This window comes from Globicephala melas, chromosome 8 (genome assembly GCF_963455315.2).
Source record: "Globicephala melas chromosome 8, mGloMel1.2, whole genome shotgun sequence".
NCBI lineage: Eukaryota > Metazoa > Chordata > Mammalia > Artiodactyla > Delphinidae > Globicephala > Globicephala melas.
The window spans coordinates 9968376-9985217 of NC_083321.1; the positions used below are offsets into that span (position 1 = coordinate 9968376).

At 41.7% G+C, this 16842-nt stretch overlaps 1 protein-coding gene across 1 annotated transcript in view; it reads left to right on the forward strand.

The window, feature by feature from the left end:
• Positions 1 to 16842, forward strand: part of DDB1 (damage specific DNA binding protein 1) — a 30745-nt gene that overhangs the window by 645 nt on the left and 13258 nt on the right. The window contains exons 2-16 of the mRNA XM_030833983.3: positions 782 to 930; positions 1983 to 2099; positions 2434 to 2655; positions 4964 to 5078; positions 5919 to 6016; positions 6772 to 6930; positions 7548 to 7631; positions 8242 to 8358; positions 8963 to 9065; positions 12366 to 12441; positions 12537 to 12645; positions 15733 to 15911; positions 16008 to 16171; positions 16250 to 16357; positions 16518 to 16725. Of these exons, the coding sequence (XP_030689843.1) occupies positions 782 to 930; positions 1983 to 2099; positions 2434 to 2655; positions 4964 to 5078; positions 5919 to 6016; positions 6772 to 6930; positions 7548 to 7631; positions 8242 to 8358; positions 8963 to 9065; positions 12366 to 12441; positions 12537 to 12645; positions 15733 to 15911; positions 16008 to 16171; positions 16250 to 16357; positions 16518 to 16725 (2008 nt within the window). The remainder of the gene's footprint in view (positions 1 to 781; positions 931 to 1982; positions 2100 to 2433; positions 2656 to 4963; positions 5079 to 5918; positions 6017 to 6771; positions 6931 to 7547; positions 7632 to 8241; positions 8359 to 8962; positions 9066 to 12365; positions 12442 to 12536; positions 12646 to 15732; positions 15912 to 16007; positions 16172 to 16249; positions 16358 to 16517; positions 16726 to 16842) is intronic.

Consider the following 16842-nt stretch of genomic DNA (forward strand, 5'->3'; position numbering starts at 1 on the left):
GATGTGAGGAATGTCCGTACTCACCCGAAAGAGAGGAGTCCGCTTTGCCTGGGGCTGTTGTTTACAAGAGGGAGCTGTTGGAGAAGAGGGTTTGGAATGGCCCAGCCCAGTGCTGGGTTTGCCTTGTTTGTTTATGCAAGAATTGTTAAGGACGCAGATGTCCAGAACCCAGCAATAATCATCTTGAACCAAGTTCTCAACAGAATATGAAGCTCTCAAACTTGTATTTTTATGTAAATCCGAATCATGATTCCGAAGGAAAACTGTTGTTGGAGAGTTGGAGGCTATGAAGGAGTGTGGATGGGGTTTCGGTAGACTGCTGGGAGGGCAAGAGGTGCAAACAAAACAAGGTTTTAAGGTAAAGCTCTGAGAATTCTCTTCGTTTGATCTAGTCTGTTTGGTAAAGATTTTGTGAAAATTCGAATTTGGACTGAATAGGAAGAAACACTTTCTCCAGCATCCCTTAATTAGAGTATGAGTCGGCCACTGCGATAGGAAAAGTGAAATTCGAGGGCACAGAGCCATCTGAAGGGTTTTCACAGTCACTGGCAGTTGAAGGACATGCTGCTCTTAGGCCCAGTCCAGTTTCTTAATCTGATGAGGGAAGTAGCGTTCTTGAACGTGTGAAGTGAGACTCTGAGGATTTGGTGAGAAGGGAGTGAATGGAGGGAACCGGAGGAATACGTGCAGTAAGTCGAGAATTCAGGAGGTTTTAGGTAGAAGTGATAGGATCACTTAGATAGTGCTTTGGCTTCAAAGATTAGAGGATCTGTTCTTTCAGGACACTTTACTTCAGCTGAAGACTTGAACCTGTTGATTGCCAAAAATACGAGATTAGAGATCTATGTGGTCACTGCTGAGGGGCTTCGACCCGTCAAGGAGGTGGGCATGTATGGGAAGATTGCTGTCATGGAGCTTTTCAGGCCCAAGGTAAGTGCTCTGGGTTGGTTGGGCCCAGCAACAAAGGGAGAACTGTTAGTTGTAGTCGGGTTTACGTTGTTTTACGTCACTGCTTGCTTAGGATGGGTGCAATAAGGCTTAGGAGAGAAACTCTTCTCTTTTTGAATGGCAGATTTCAATTTATATTCTAATTTAAAAAGCTTCCAAGAAATAGAAGGAGAGATTTGCTAGGGAAAAATTTATCAAGTTGACTTTTTTTTTTTTAATCAAGTTGACTTTTTAGAAGGGACTATTAAAGCAGTTTGAAATGTGGGTCACCATCCTGTGGGTCATCATAGTGATTCAGAGAGTAGGCTCTAGAGTTAGGGCAGTACTGGCTTTATTCCTTATTAAATCTAATTTTGGTTGTCATCTAACCTTTCAGAGCTTTGTTTCCCCATCTGCAAAATGGGGATAACAGTATCCAGTCCTCTGGGTTATTGTCAGGATTAAGTGATTTAATAACAGGACGTAGCACATAACAAGCATTCACTGTTAACACATCACCAAATTATTATTGTTATTATAATTCGACCGTTTCTATCTGTAAGTGAAGCTGATGGGGAAGCAGTGGGTTCAAAATTTAAATTATAACCCTTTGAACAAAATACTCACTTTGTTGGGGTCTGTGTTAATAAGTAAGAGAGACTTTATAGATGCACTTCAGCTTCCTTTGTTCACTTTTTTTTTTCTTTGTCCAAGTACTTGGAGGGGATTAGAGGAGGCGTTACATTCATCTTTCAGAATTTGAATGGAGTAATTGAGATTAGCTGACGTGGAACTAGATGAATACGTTATATGTAGAGCAGAGATGAAGAATCATGAAAGTGGACTAGATGTTTACCAGCTTCAGTTCTGGCCTTTCTGTACACACCCTTAGGGTGTGTGCGTAGCTAATGTGTGTTACATACTTACCGTGGGTTTTTTCAGGGAGAAAAGAAAATTCTTGAAGAATTTAATATGCTTAAAGGATGATTAAAGGCTAGACAAGTATTCCTGTTTTCAAAACAAACCTCTTTTGATAGTATGATGTTGGTTTCCAGGGGGAGAGCAAGGACCTACTGTTTATCCTGACAGCTAAGTACAATGCCTGCATCTTGGAGTATAAGCAGAGTGGCGAGAGCATTGACATCATAACGCGAGCTCATGGCAATGTCCAGGTGAGGTGATGAGAGTTTTCCAGGTAGGGTTGTCATGATTTGGTGAAGAACATTGTACTGCTGGGGCAGCTCTCTCTCTCTGTGATCAGAGAAACAAGGAGAAAACACTAAGGACTTCTGCAGTTTACTCAGAGTCCAAGGGAGAAGGTAATAATTCACTGAGATTCAGTGTTTTGCAAAAAGGCGTACACTGACATTTGGGCGTCCTGACGTGTCAAGAAGACGCCACTAGTTTTACTGCCACTCTTAAAATCACCCTGGGAAGGTGGTGCGCAGTGTTTTCTGTTACTCTAGGTGTTTGAGGTTCTTTCCTAACCCCAGTTTTATTTCTCAGGACCGAATTGGCCGCCCCTCAGAGACGGGCATTATTGGCATCATTGACCCTGAGTGCCGAATGATTGGCCTGCGACTCTATGATGGCCTTTTCAAGGTTATTCCACTAGACCGGGACAATAAAGAGCTCAAGGCCTTTAACATCCGCCTGGAGGAGTTGCATGTTATTGACGTCAAGTTCCTATATGGTTGCCAAGCACCTACCATCTGCTTTGTCTACCAGGTACTGGAGCAGGAGGAGAGAGAGAGAAGCTGTATGGTTTGGCACAGTGGGAGTCCATTTTTGCCAGTCAGAATGTCTGGACGTCATGGTAGGGCAGGTAGAAGTGTTTAATGTATTTGTCCTGAAATGTTTTGAATGATATAATTAATATGTGTCAGGTTTTGGTTGCACCTTGAGAGAAGAAGTACTTATCGTGGAGGCAGGAAGCAGTCTGGGGCCTGTAGCAGGCTTTAATCCTGAGATTACACTCTGGTTGTGGGCCTTGGAGATTTTATAGGGTGACCCAGTTTATACTTTGTCTCTTGCTGGCATGCTAGGGGATTATTAAAACTTAGCTCTAAAGAAATGATCTGGAAATTCCCTTACAAGCAATGAGAAAATGTCTTGGGGATGCTTTATGTGTCTTCCAAGAAGAGGTGCATTTTGATCAGCACTCACTTTCTGGTGACCGCTGGCTCTTGAATTCTATTTTAGTCTGTGCCTAAAACTTTTGTAGAGCTGATCCTGGGCAGCTGTTCTCTGGGCTAGATCTGTTGAGGGGGTGTGGGGTGGGGGCAGGGTGGCAGAGCACCAGACTAATATGCTTGTATCTTGGTGATATCTCAGCCTTTTAAGAAAGGGCCATACAGTATGAGGTTATTTCACTAGCATGTGGTTGAATAAATGATGGAAGAAAGCTTAGTCCAAGTCTAAGTACTGGGTGTGGGCATGTAAACACTTTTTAAACACTGTGTTAAGTTTTGGAAATACTGATGTATTTTTGTATATTTCTTAGTGTCACAGTAAGTGCTGTAGTTTTGAGGCTGGTTGATATAAAGTTTATTTGAATAGGTTGAAACCAGCTTAGGAGATTTTGTTTAATCTCATTTACAATACATTAAATATCAGGTCTGAAATAATAACTTGGAATCTCTCTCACTTCTTCAGTTTTGTAAATATCAGGTCATTAAAACATTGATGTTGGTTATTCAAGGCTGACTCTGTGCAGCCTCAGGGCTGTGGGTTGTGAATGAGCTTCATTTCCATATGTGTGTCTCAGAGGCCCAAATCCAAACCCCAGCTTGAATTTATGGTGAAGTTGAGTCTTACCCCTAATCATTGATAGGAAAATCTTTTCATCAACTAAAAATGATTTTTTCTCCTGTTTTGTGCCCAAAGGTCAATTTGAAAAATACCACGTGAGGGAGCTCCTTGGTGGTCTAGTGGTTAGGATTCAGTGCTTTCACTGCTGTGGCCCAGGTTCAATATCTGGTAGGGGAACAGAGATCCGTCAAGCCACGTGGTATGCCCAAAATTTAAAAAAAAAAAAAAAAAAGGAAAATCCATGGGAAAGGTAGTCATGCAGAGTGCTTCAGGAGCTGTAACAATGATGAAGATGTGGGCCCTGCCCTGAACACACTGTCGGATTCCTTCCATAACTTCTTAGAGCTTGGTCTGGCCTTTGATGAGGCCACCCTCCACTGGCCCCATGCCAGCTCTTTTAGTCTCTTAAAGGTGTCTTTGATAGCTCCAGGTCTGAAGTGAGTCATGAATCAAAACAAGGAGGGGAAGATGGTGTTGACAATGTCAGGATTGGAGGTTTCGACTAACTTTAGAGGAGCAGCACGCTCTGTTCTTTACCGTTACCCTATCAGAATGCATCTGAGAATTGTATCAAACGGAGCTTTGTTTTAGACTGTAATTGATTTTTATTAAAAAAAAATTTTTGTGGCAGTATAGTTGCTTTACAATGTTGTGTTAGTTTCTACTGTATGGCACAGTGAATCAGCTATACGTGTACATATATCCTCTCTTTTTTGGATTTCCTTCCCATTTATGTCACCACAGAGCATTGAGTAGAGTTCCCTGTGCTATACAGTAGGTTCTCATTTGTAACAAACAAATTTTAAAAATTTGTGAGATGTGTTTCACTTCTCAATGTGTTTTTCCTCTTTAGATATTTTATAAGTTCCTTGAAGATAAGGACCAGAGAATATATATATATATATATATATATCTTATATATGTACATGTACATTCACAAATGTACACATATGTACATTATATCTCTGTAGTGGTTAGTACAGCGTGACACGTTCATTTTTCTAAGTTTTAAATATCTCTTTGTTGGTTCAGTTGCTAGAAACAGTTAGCCTCAGTCACAGTCTACCCAGACTATCAGAAGCTCAGCTGGTGGCCGTTAGCATGCTGATGGATAAGGTTGGGAAGGCTGGCGTGACAGGAGTGTCAGATGCTGTTCCTTTCAGGGCCCCTCTCCAGCCCAGGGCACCCTTCGTAGGGACTAATGGTTCTACCTTTGCTCACCTAGGACCCTCAGGGGCGGCACGTAAAAACCTATGAGGTGTCTCTTCGAGAGAAGGAGTTCAATAAGGGCCCTTGGAAACAGGAAAACGTAGAAGCTGAAGCTTCCATGGTGATTGCAGGTTTGTTGGGGGATTTAGGAAATTTGCCTCTGCCCCACTTCTGGGCCAGTTCCCTATTGCTCCTTCCTCACCTTCTCTGCCCTTCATCTCAGCACTCCAGTGCTGTTGAGCACATGCATTGTTCAGCCCTCCCTTATGTCTCCTATCTGTAAATGTGCTTCCGTTTGTTTTTTGCATTTTTGTCTTTGGGATTGTCTTGTTTTTTACCCTTCCCCCAAAAGTATAACTTTCCTTTATTTGGGGTGGTGGGGTTAACTAAAACAATGAGATTGATTTGCAGAGTGGCATATGGAAGTTAGTCTCATTATTTTATTGTTGGGCAAAAATTAAAAAAAACTGAAGGGGACCAATAGAGCTTATTTTATCTGGCTCCTTTATTTCATAGATGAGGAAACAAGGCTGAGGGACTTGCCCATGCCTGTGCCTCACTGACAAAGCGTAGGCTGGAATCCAGTCATCTTTGCTCTTTATCCTATATTCTTCCCCCAGCACTGTTGTGTGTTTCACCTAGTAGAGAAGTTTTAAAACTCTTAAGTGCAAATTGGCTCTTCTATATGGTAGCCCTGATAATGGGGGAAATGAAGCTAAGGAACAAGGAAAAAAATCTCAGAAACTCCGAAAGAGTGGCAATAAAAGTACGACCAGGAGTACAGAGTGGGCAGCCTACAATTTCTAAGACAGTAATCTCAGAAAAAGCTTATCATAGTCCATGGACTTTGATGTCTAAAAAATGATTGTCTTCAAGTTTGCCTCAGAGATAACTGGATCAGTGCCCTTGCTGCCTCAGGGTTTGGCAGGTCCCAAATGCTGAGCATTTTAATGCTACTCTTTCTCCTGCAGTCCCAGAGCCTTTTGGAGGCGCCATCATCATTGGACAGGAATCAATCACCTATCACAACGGTGACAAATATCTGGCGATTGCCCCTCCCATCATTAAGGTGAGCAGCATTCTTTTCCCTTTTTCTTCTTTCTGTTTGTTCCCCCGCTTCTTTTCCCCACCATTTGTCAGAAGGGGATTCAGAAGTATGTCACATTATTCACTATGTATATAAGATGTTGTGTTGGTCATTGGGAATACAAAGAGATTGGCTTGGTGTTGCTTTCAAAGAGCTTGCCTGCTAACTAAGGGAGAGAAATAATCAAAATTTGGTTTATCCTTTCCATTCACTGGGGCAATTTGAAGAAAGGAAAAATTTCAGGAATTCTAATGAATGTTAATGTTCTTAGAGCTCAAATCAGGTAAAATAATATAGTGAATACTATATATAGACTTAAAAAATTAGTCACAAAAAATTTCACCTTCAAATTTCAAGTCATAGAAATGAAAGCTTAAAAGCTTAATTTTATTTTTTTTTTGAGGATAAATAACAAAATCTGTGGTAGCATGCATAGTCCAGTCAGTACTTACAGCTGCTTCTCTTTTATGTATTTGTTTTCCAGTAAAATAATATGTGAGTAAACATTTAAAGTATGTTGAGCTCCTCAGAACATTGTCTTCAAAATAAAACGTCCTCAAAAAAAATAATAATAATAAATAAAACGTTCTCATTTTTGATCACACATGTAATGTGAGCTGAGTGGATTCCTTGCTCATGAAGTGGCTGGGTTTGGTAAAGGGAATGGTCTGCTAGACTTTATTCTCTGGTTGTGGAGGATGCTTTATCTCTAATGACTGTGTCTTCCCTCTTGGCAGCAAAGCACAATTGTGTGTCACAATCGCGTGGACCCCAATGGCTCCCGCTATCTGCTGGGAGACATGGAAGGACGGCTCTTCATGCTGCTTTTGGAGAAGGAGGAACAGATGGATGGCACCGTTACCCTCAAGGATCTCCGAGTGGAACTCCTTGGGGAGGTAGGCCCTGTCCCTACTCTTCTACATTTCTCCTAGGTGCCTCGTGACCCCAGATGTGTGGTCCCAAACTGCACCTGGGAATTATATTACTTAACACCCAACAACAAATGCTCAGTCCTGCTGTGGAAGTTGGTTTTTGAATGAGTAGATTCTAGAGAATCTCACAGGCAGTGGGGTACTACCTCAAGTATTAAAAAAAAAAGAGAAACAAAAAGGATACACTGTAGAATTAAAGGTTAATCTAAGGCTGATACTCAGTTATGGGAGGACGTTCTACAAAAGTATTGTTAAGAACAATGCAGCAATTTTAGAGGTCTCTAGCTATTTTGAGGAGACTGGAGCTGTTGGGATTAAAATGATCATTTGGAGCAGGCACCTGCAAGACAAATCGTTGATTTTTCTGACTATAGGGATGTGATAAATGAAGAGTCACAAACTTCAGAGATTTAGGAATGATCGTTGAGTGTGACCTGGGGATTTGAAATGGAGAATTGTTTTGGGAATCGTGACGGCAGGTGTGATTTTTCTCAGCACATGTCTGAGAGGTGGGTAGGACGGTGTCTGGATCCCACGTGAAGTCCATTCTCATGTCTTTCATGCCCTTGATTTTCTTTTAGACCTCTATTGCTGAGTGCTTGACATACCTTGATAACGGTGTTGTGTTTGTCGGGTCTCGCCTTGGTGACTCCCAGCTTGTGAAGGTGAGAAGACATTTTCTTCTTTCTGGCTTCTTTCTTGCAGTCTTCACTGCTTCTTCATTAAGTTCTTTCTGTGTTTAGTACCTCTCAGAGTTTCTTCAGTTCATCCATATGCCTGCTATCCACCTTTCTACTTGGTTGATTTAGCATCCTACCCTGACTAGCTGTTTGTCCTAAATGTTCATTCAACAAATGTGCCGGGCAAGGTGCTAGGTACTGTGGGTACAATGATGAACAAGAGCTAGCTTCTACCTTCAAATAGGTCATAGTCTAATGTATTTGATCCCCTCTAGAATATGAGAATTTGAACCTTCTCTGCAGAAGAATGCATGCAAACATTTTACATTAATTTCCAGCTGTTCCTCTGAAATCCATCCATGGGATGCCAGGTTAGAAATCCCTGGCTGGTTAGTGGGTCACCTCTAGGATAACCATGTTCCTTAGCAGTTCCCTTCTAGAAGCATCCAGTAGAGCATAAGAAGCATCCGTAAGAGCATAAGATCTTCTTAGAGCATGAGAAGATCTAGTAGGGTTGAGTTTCTTTTGGATGATAACTCTCTCTTTAGGGTGGGTCTGGAGCATTCTAGGCCTAGCATTGTTCTTTCTTTTTCAGCTCAATGTTGACAGCAATGAACAAGGCTCCTATGTAGTGGCCATGGAAACCTTTACCAATTTAGGACCCATTGTGGACATGTGTGTGGTGGACCTGGAGAGGCAGGGGCAGGGACAGGTAAGGGGGTCATCCTGGAAAGGGATAGTTGGTATGCCCACTCAAACGGTGTCCTCCTGGGTCTGCTTAGCTAGAATGGGGAGTGTGCACTGCAGATAACTTTTAAGAGCCTCACTCACTAATTTCCGATGATGTGAGGATAACTACCATTTATTGAGTGCCTATCTTGGTCTGCCAGGCAGTCTACATACATTATCTATAATCACACAAGCACTGTGTTAGATAGGGATTCTTGGCCATTTCAGAAGTGAGGAAACTTAAGGCTGAGAAGGATTAAGCAACTTGTCCAAGGTTACATAACTACTAAATGGCAGGTGTGTCTGCCTTCAGATCCTGTGCTCTTTCCAGTAAACTAGGTTCCCAGGGTGGAAACAAGCTTGCTAGGAATAGTGGTAGGAACCTTTTGCTTCTTGGACTAGGATATCCTGTCTGCTTGATAAATTTGAGAGACTTTGGAGATCAACCTCTGCTAAGTCTGCATCCTCAAACCTAGCTCCACAACAAAGGGTCCTTGGTTTTAGGTATAGCTTGTTTACTTTGTGAGCATCAGTCTAGTTGCCTCAGTCTGGAGCGGGTTATTTAGAAACCTTTTCTCTACTTGCAGCTGGTCACTTGCTCTGGGGCTTTCAAGGAAGGCTCTTTGCGGATCATCCGGAATGGAATTGGAATCCACGAGCATGCCAGCATTGACTTGCCAGGCATCAAAGGTATCCTTTTGGTGGACATAGGATGCAGATCTTACTTGAGTGACTTTGGCCTCATTACATGTCATGAAGACACTTCCGGGGGGAGCAGATCAAATGAAGAGTAAAAAAATTCATAATGCCAAATAAGCGGTAGAAGCTTAAATATATTGAAAAGTTCCAAAGTAAACTTAAAGAGAATATTGACCGAAATTGGATAATGGGGCTTCCCTGGTGGCGCAGTGGTTGAGAGTCCGCCTGCCGATGCAGGGGACGTGGGTTCGTGCCCCGGTCCGGGAGGATCCCACATGCCGCGGAGCGGCTGGGCCCGTGAGCCATGGCTGCTGAGCCTGCGCGTCCGGACCCTGTGCTCCGCAACGGGAGAGGCCACAACAGTGAGAGGCCCGCGTACCGCAAAAAAAAAAAAAAACTTGGATAATGGAGTAGAGGAATGGTGGAAGAAAGATTACAAGTGAAATTTAATGTTGTTTATATAAGGGAACTGATAGAATCCGTAAAGAGAGAGGAGACTGAGAATTTCATAGAAAGATGTACATGTAAAGGTAACTTCTAGAACAAAAGTACAGATCTTTGTAAATTCCAAGAGAACATAATAGTCGAAAAGATCAAAGAAAGACTACATAGTGAAAGACTTTTATAATATACAAACAGTAAACATAACCTAAAATAATATGACAGAACTGATATCAAACATCTGTATGAGTAACTCATATATCAGATATCTGGTACCAGTAAACAAATGGGCTAAACTCACCTGTTATAAGAAAAAGATGATCAGATTGGATCATAAGGCAAAAATTAATTCAAAGTAGTATATAGGAGGCACATCTTAAAAAAAAAATAATTCAGAATATAAAAAAGTAAGAGGATGAGAACATATTAATAAAAAAATAGAGGTTTATGAATTAGGAAGAGATCATAAAACTACAAAACTCAAGAGAATCAACTGAAAAGCTAACAGGCAGTAAGAATTCATTAAGGTAGGATATAAAATTAATGTTCTGAAATCAGTAGTTTTCATGTAAAAACACAATTAGAAGGTATAGTAGAGGGAAAGAGACAATTTACAATAGGAATAAAAAGATAAAATACCAAGGAATAAGTTTAACAAGAATTGTGCAAAATCTATGTAAGGAAAACTTTAAGATACTCTTAAAGGATTAAAAGGATAGATTGATCAAATGAAAAAGACATGCCAAGGTCTTATAAGTTAACATTATAAAGCTCTTTCTCTCTGATTTTTATATTTAATGTATTTCAATAAAAATATCAATAGGTTTTTTTTCTTTGGCCTGGGCAAGTCAAAGACCAAATGGGAAACAGAAGCAGCAAGAAAAACTAGGAAGGGCTTCCCTGGTGGCACAGTGGTTGAGAGTCTGCTCCGCGACGGGAGAGGCCACAACAGAGAGAGGCCCGCGTACCGCAAAAAAAAAAAAAAAAAAAAAAGAAAAGCTAGGAAAACTTAAAGAGCAATGAGACGGGCCTAGTTACCAGATATAAAAACGTACTATTAAACCTTAGAAATTAAAAGTTTGGTTTTGGTGCACGAATAGGCAAGAGTCCCATGGGCAGACTCAAATGTCCCGAAATAAACACAACTGTATGTGGGACTTTAGTGTACAATAGTGGTGGTATCTCAGGTCAGTGAGGTAAAGATAATTCTTTTGAATAAATGGTGTTGGGATAACTGGAGTCATTTGGGAAAAGATAAGTGTGGATCCATACTGCTCAGTGTATACCTTGCTAGAATCTAAATGGATCAAAGACTTAATATAAAAATATGAAGCCATACAAAAACTAAAAGAAAAAGGTGGTGAATTCTTTTCTAATTTTGGAGTGAGGATAGTCAAACAATGACTCAAAAGTACAGAAGCCAAAAAGAAAGATTAATAAACTATCAGCATAAAAATAAAACACTTCTGCATGGCAAAAACAAAACACTGCAAGCTAAGTTAGAAGAAATGGCAAATTGGATAAAAACGTTTGTAGTTTATCTTATAGGCAAAGGCCTAATCTCTCTTAATTCATAAAAAATTTCTAGAAAGACCACGAAATTTCCTGCCCCCAAATTAGCAAAGTACATGGATAGACAGGTAACAAGCCTAACTTATAATAAGTGCAAATCAAAACAAAATAGTGATACTATACTTTACCAGATGCCAAAGTTGAAGTTTGACAACACATTGTGTTGGTGAGGCTGTGAGAAAATGAGCGTGCTCACTGAAAATGTCTGCGGAAACTACAACTGCATCTAGTGATTTGCCCCGCAAGCCCAATTCTGGGCATCTAGCCCATTGACCTTTATATGTATAAAGTGACATAAATACAAGATTACTCATTGTGGCGTTGTATATTGTGGCAATATACTGAAAAAGGGTCCATCAGTGGGAACTAACTAATAAACTGTTACATCCATACAATTAAATACTGTGCAGATGTCAAAAACAAGAAACTATTCTGTTATGATAAAGGCCCAGGCATATATTAGATGAAAAAACAAGGTGCAGACAGTTTGTGATAGGCCATTGTATATTGGCTTGCAACACAGTGTTTACCTATTTTCCTAAATTAAAAAGAATTGGAAGGATAAACTACTATTGTTTACTTATTTGGGGGCTAGGTTGGAAGGAGAGGTATAGGGGTGAGACTTCTGTGTTAAATATTTAAAAAATAAATTTTGGAACTTCCCTGGTGGTTCAGTCGTTAAGAATCTGCCTGCCAATACAGGGGACACAGGTTCGAGCCCTGGTCTGGGAAGATCCCACATGCTGTGGAGCAACTAAACCCATGTACCATAGCTACTGAGCCTGCACTCTAGAGCCCGCGAGCCACAACTACTGAGCCCATGTGCCACAACTACTGAAGCCCCTGCGCCTAGAGCCCAAGCTCCGCAACAAGAGAAGCCACTGCAGTGAGAAGCCCGTGCACCGCAACAAAGAGTAGCCCCGGCTCGACACAACTAGAGAAAGCCCATGTGCAGCAACGAAGACCCAACACAGCCAAAAATAAAATAAATTTTAAAAAAATTAAAAAATAAAAAACAAATTTTGACTTTGAGTCATGGAGATGAATTATCCCATCCAAAATCAAATGAAAAACCGAAAAATATCAGGCTCAAACAGCTTTAAAAATATCTAACTTCTTCAGAGTCTTAAAGCTAGGGAGGAACAGAGTGGGTATTTTATCTCAGGACTGACACCAAATTTCTTGCTCTTCCCGTGGGGTTAGGCTGCTCCTTCCTTAGATTGTGGGAGCGGAGTGTTGGTCTGTGCTGTGCCTCTTAATCTTTGATCTTTGTTCCAGGCTTATGGCCCCTGCGGTCTGATCCTAATCGGGAGACTGATGACACTTTGGTGCTCTCTTTTGTGGGCCAGACAAGGTAAGATGAGTCTGGTGCCAGCTCCAGGTGCTCATGTGAAGGTTGCAAGGTGGGGCAGCTGGTCTGGCTGACCCTGGCCTTCCATTCTGCTGCAGAGTTCTCATGTTAAACGGAGAGGAAGTGGAAGAAACTGAACTGATGGGTTTTGTGGACGATCAGCAAACTTTCTTCTGTGGCAATGTGGCTCATCAACAACTCATCCAGGTAGTAACGGAGAAAAGGGCGGGCCTCGTTTACACTTGAATTTGACCTAGAGTGCAGTACAGAGCACTACCGGATTTTTGGAAGTCAGTTTTTATGGCTCTAAAAGTAATGTAAAAAGGCTAGGGAAAAAACTGGAATTACCTAATCACCCACTACTGAGAGCAGTTTAATTAACTCTTAACTTTGGAGTTGTTCCTTTTAGCTTTAATTTTTCTTTGCAAATGTATATACGGTCGGCCCTTTGTATCTGTGGGTTTGGATCAGAAATATTTGGGATGGGAATTCCCTGGTGGTCCAGTGGTTAGGACTTGGCATTTTCACTTCCATCCCTGGTTAGGGAACTAAGATCCTGTAAGCCAAGTGGCATGGCTGAAAAAAAAAAATGGGGGAAAAAAACTTCAGAAAGTTCAAAAAGCAAAACTTGAATTTGCTGTGCACCAGCAGCTATTTACGTATGATTTACACTGTATTTACAGTTATTTACATAGCATTTACATTATATTAGGTATTATAATCTAGAGATGATTTAAAATACACTTAAGGATGTGAGTAGTTTATAAGCAATTATTGTTCCGTTTTATATAAGGGACTTGATTGAGCATCTGCGGATTTTGGTATCGGCTGGGGGATTCTGGAACCAGTCCCCTGCAGATACTGAGGGATGACTGTATATTGTGTTTATTCACATTTTCTTTTATGGATGGGATCATCATATATATATTTTTTGAGGGTGGGCAGGGGGATATTGTTTTCACACTAATTATATCCTGTCTTCTGAGACACACTTTTCCCCCGTGTTATAATAGTAGTATATACTTATTTGGAGAATACTGAAAAGCACAAAGGAAAAAAAACAGTCGTAGGCTACCATCCATATATGACTTTTGGGAGCACTTTCAGGGCGCTAATTATTATAACCAGAGTTCTAACTCTGTTCAGATCCTTATCTTAAATCTTTCTGTGATATGGGGGGCATATAGCCTTTTGGCACTTTTGTTAGCTGTGAGAGCCTGATTTCTTCGCACCTCTCAACGCCTGGCAGTCTTTTTAAGTTTGGAGTGACCGTGATGCTCTTGGTTTTTTGCACACCCTCCTCACCTTTTGAGCCGTTCTCCACACTGAGCAGAGTCAGTGATTTGCCTGTGGCAGGTATAGCACTTGAGGGCCTGAGGACTATTGAACTGTCTTTATCTTTTTATCCTCTTGGTCTTCCTTTTAGGCAACAGGCAGTGGTGGGTTTGGTAAAAACCAGAGGGAAGCTTCTGTCAGTTTGTTGAACAAATGTGGGGAGTGCCCAGTTACTGACTCATCGCTTTGTCAGTGTTTTCTAACTGGTGGCCTGAATACTGGCCCCAGCTCACATATCTCTTGTTAAAGGGCTTTCCTGTTTTTTTTTTTTTGATTTTCAGAATTATGCTGCTGCCCTGGTTTTGTAATTTACACTAGACCAGACCCTTCAAAAGCTGATTTCCTATTTTATACCAGCCCAATTATTACTAATGATGGATTTCTTCTCTTTTTTCTCAAGGGCAATATTAGGTTTTTTATTAAAATCTTTAGTCTTCCCCATTGAAGCTTCTGAAACACCTTTGTTCAGCCATCAAAAGGACCACATTTTCTGTGTATGAAACCAGAGTTCTGCTTTCTGATCTCTCCCAAACTAGAGCCTTTCCTTTCTCAGAGCTGTGATCCTGCAGCCTCGGCTCGGCATCACACCCTGTCCTTGGTCCTCTAGACCCTGCACTGGGGCTTGAAGACAACCACCCCTCCCCCTTTGGCTCCTCTAGCTTTGAATTACACGTAAACCTTGCTGGCCTTAAAAAAATACCTTCTAGACCCCAGAACTTCCCTCCAGCTATTGCCCTATCTCCGTCTTCATCTAGATTCTGGAATCAAAAAAGTCTGTCTACACTGGCTCTCTTCCTTCTCCTATCTTCACTGCAGGCTGCCTGATATGACCCCTCCTACTAAATTGGGCGCACATTCCAGTAGCTGCTGCCTCTTTCTTGAGATGTGTCCTTCCTGAGCTGTCCACTTCCCTCTTTTCTAACTTTCTTTCTAACCCTCTGAATGTGCCTTCTCATATACTTTTTTTTTTTTGAGGCTTGTTTTTAACTTTATAGTGATGTCTTTTTTTTTGAATTTTATTTTATTTATTTTTTTATACAGCAGGTTCTTATTAGTTATCTATTTTATACATATTATTGTATATATGTCAACCCAGATCTCCCAGTTCATCCCACCACCACCCACCCCCCACCACTTTCCCCCCTTGGTGTCCATACGTTTGTTCTCTACAATGATGGGCTTCTTTACCAAATGGAAAGGCTAATAACCCTTTGAAATATTATGTAATCCCATTGTAGTTCATTAGTATGAATAACAGCTTGTAGTGTTTCTGCATCCCCCATAGTGTTTATAATTCTAAAGGGCTTTCCTCTTTAAGTAGAAACTCAATTTTGATAAGTAAGGTGTATTGATACATAATAGTGTTATCAGCCTGCTTTTTGTTTTATTTCAATGATGAAATAAATGTATAAAATGTATTCATACATAGTAAAGAACTTGTATATTTTGGATATTTTATTTTATTTATTTATTTATTTTTTGGCTGTGCCGCGTGGCTTGCAGGATCTTAGTTCCCTGACCAGGGATTGAACCTGCGCCCTCGGCAGTGAAAGCGCGGAGCCCTAACCACTGGGCCGCCGGGGAATTCCCAGAACTTGGATATTTTAGAGACCTGATTTTTGGGTTGAGAAAAACAACTAGACTTGTAGTTGCAGGTCTTATTTACTCCATCGATACCTTTCCATAGGTTGTGTTACCCAAGCCTTACTCAGAGTGAAACAGGCCTTCTCTTTTTCTGCCTGTAGGTATGTAAGCTGTAAGCTGCTTGAAGCCAGTCTTCTTCAGGGCTTCAGCTAAAAATGACATCTTCATGTAATTAATCATTGCAGAACTTTGGAAAAATATATCTATGTGGCAGAGGAGCTTATTCTTAGGGTTCCACCAGGGCAGCATTTACCACCTTCTCACCCCTGTTTAGATCCCTGCAGGGGCTTGGAGACATTGCTCTTCTTTCTCTAGATCACTTCAGCATCTGTGAGGTTGGTCTCTCAAGACCCCAAAGCTCTCGTCAGTGAGTGGAAGGAGCCTCAGGGCAAGAACATCAGTGTGGCCTCCTGCAATAGCAGCCAGGTAGTAGTAGCCGTGGGAAGGGCCCTCTACTACCTGCAGATCCATCCTCAGGAGCTCCGACAGATCAGGTGTGTGTTTATCTGTCTGCTCTTTTTGCCCTCCCTGTTCTCTGGGGCTTCTTTGATCCTTGGATTCCTTCCTCTGACGTATTCTTCCTTGTTCAGCCACACAGAGATGGAACACGAAGTGGCCTGCTTGGACATCACCCCTTTAGGGGACAGCAGTGGAATGTCCCCTCTTTGTGCTATTGGTCTCTGGACAGACATCTCAGCCCGAATCGCGAAGCTGCCCTCTTTTGAGCTACTGCACAAAGAGATGCTGGGTGGAGGTGTGTTTCTTTTAAGGACCTGGGTTGGGATCAGAATCAGAATTTGGAACAAGAACTTAATGTACCTCTTTCCCACAGAGATCATTCCTCGTTCTATCCTGATGACCACCTTTGAGAGTAGCCACTACCTCCTTTGTGCCTTGGGAGATGGGGCGCTTTTCTACTTCGGGCTCAACATTGAGACAGGTGAGACTAGCACCTCGAGTGAGGGGCTCTTCGGAAAATCTGGAGTATTGGAGTTGGCAGAGTTCTTAGCCTCAGGGTGCTGCTTTTGAAGCTTCACAGTCCAGCTGTGTGTCCTGTTTCGTTTCTTTCCTTTTTTCTCTGGATGCCGTTCTTTCTGTAGGCCTGTTGAGCGACCGTAAGAAGGTGACTCTGGGCACCCAGCCCACCGTATTGAGGACTTTCCGTTCTCTTTCTACCACCAACGTCTTTGCTTGCTCTGACCGCCCCACTGTCATCTACAGCAGCAACCACAAATTGGTCTTCTCCAATGTCAACCTCAAGGAGGTGAACTACATGTGTCCCCTCAACTCAGATGGCTACCCTGACAGGTGAGCCTCTTTTTCTTTCCTCAGCGAGAGCCAGGAGTGAGGACATCGTGTTTTTTTCCTCAGACCCTCCCCTCCAGCCTTTTCCTAATGACAAAGTCCGTGACCAGCTGAGATGGG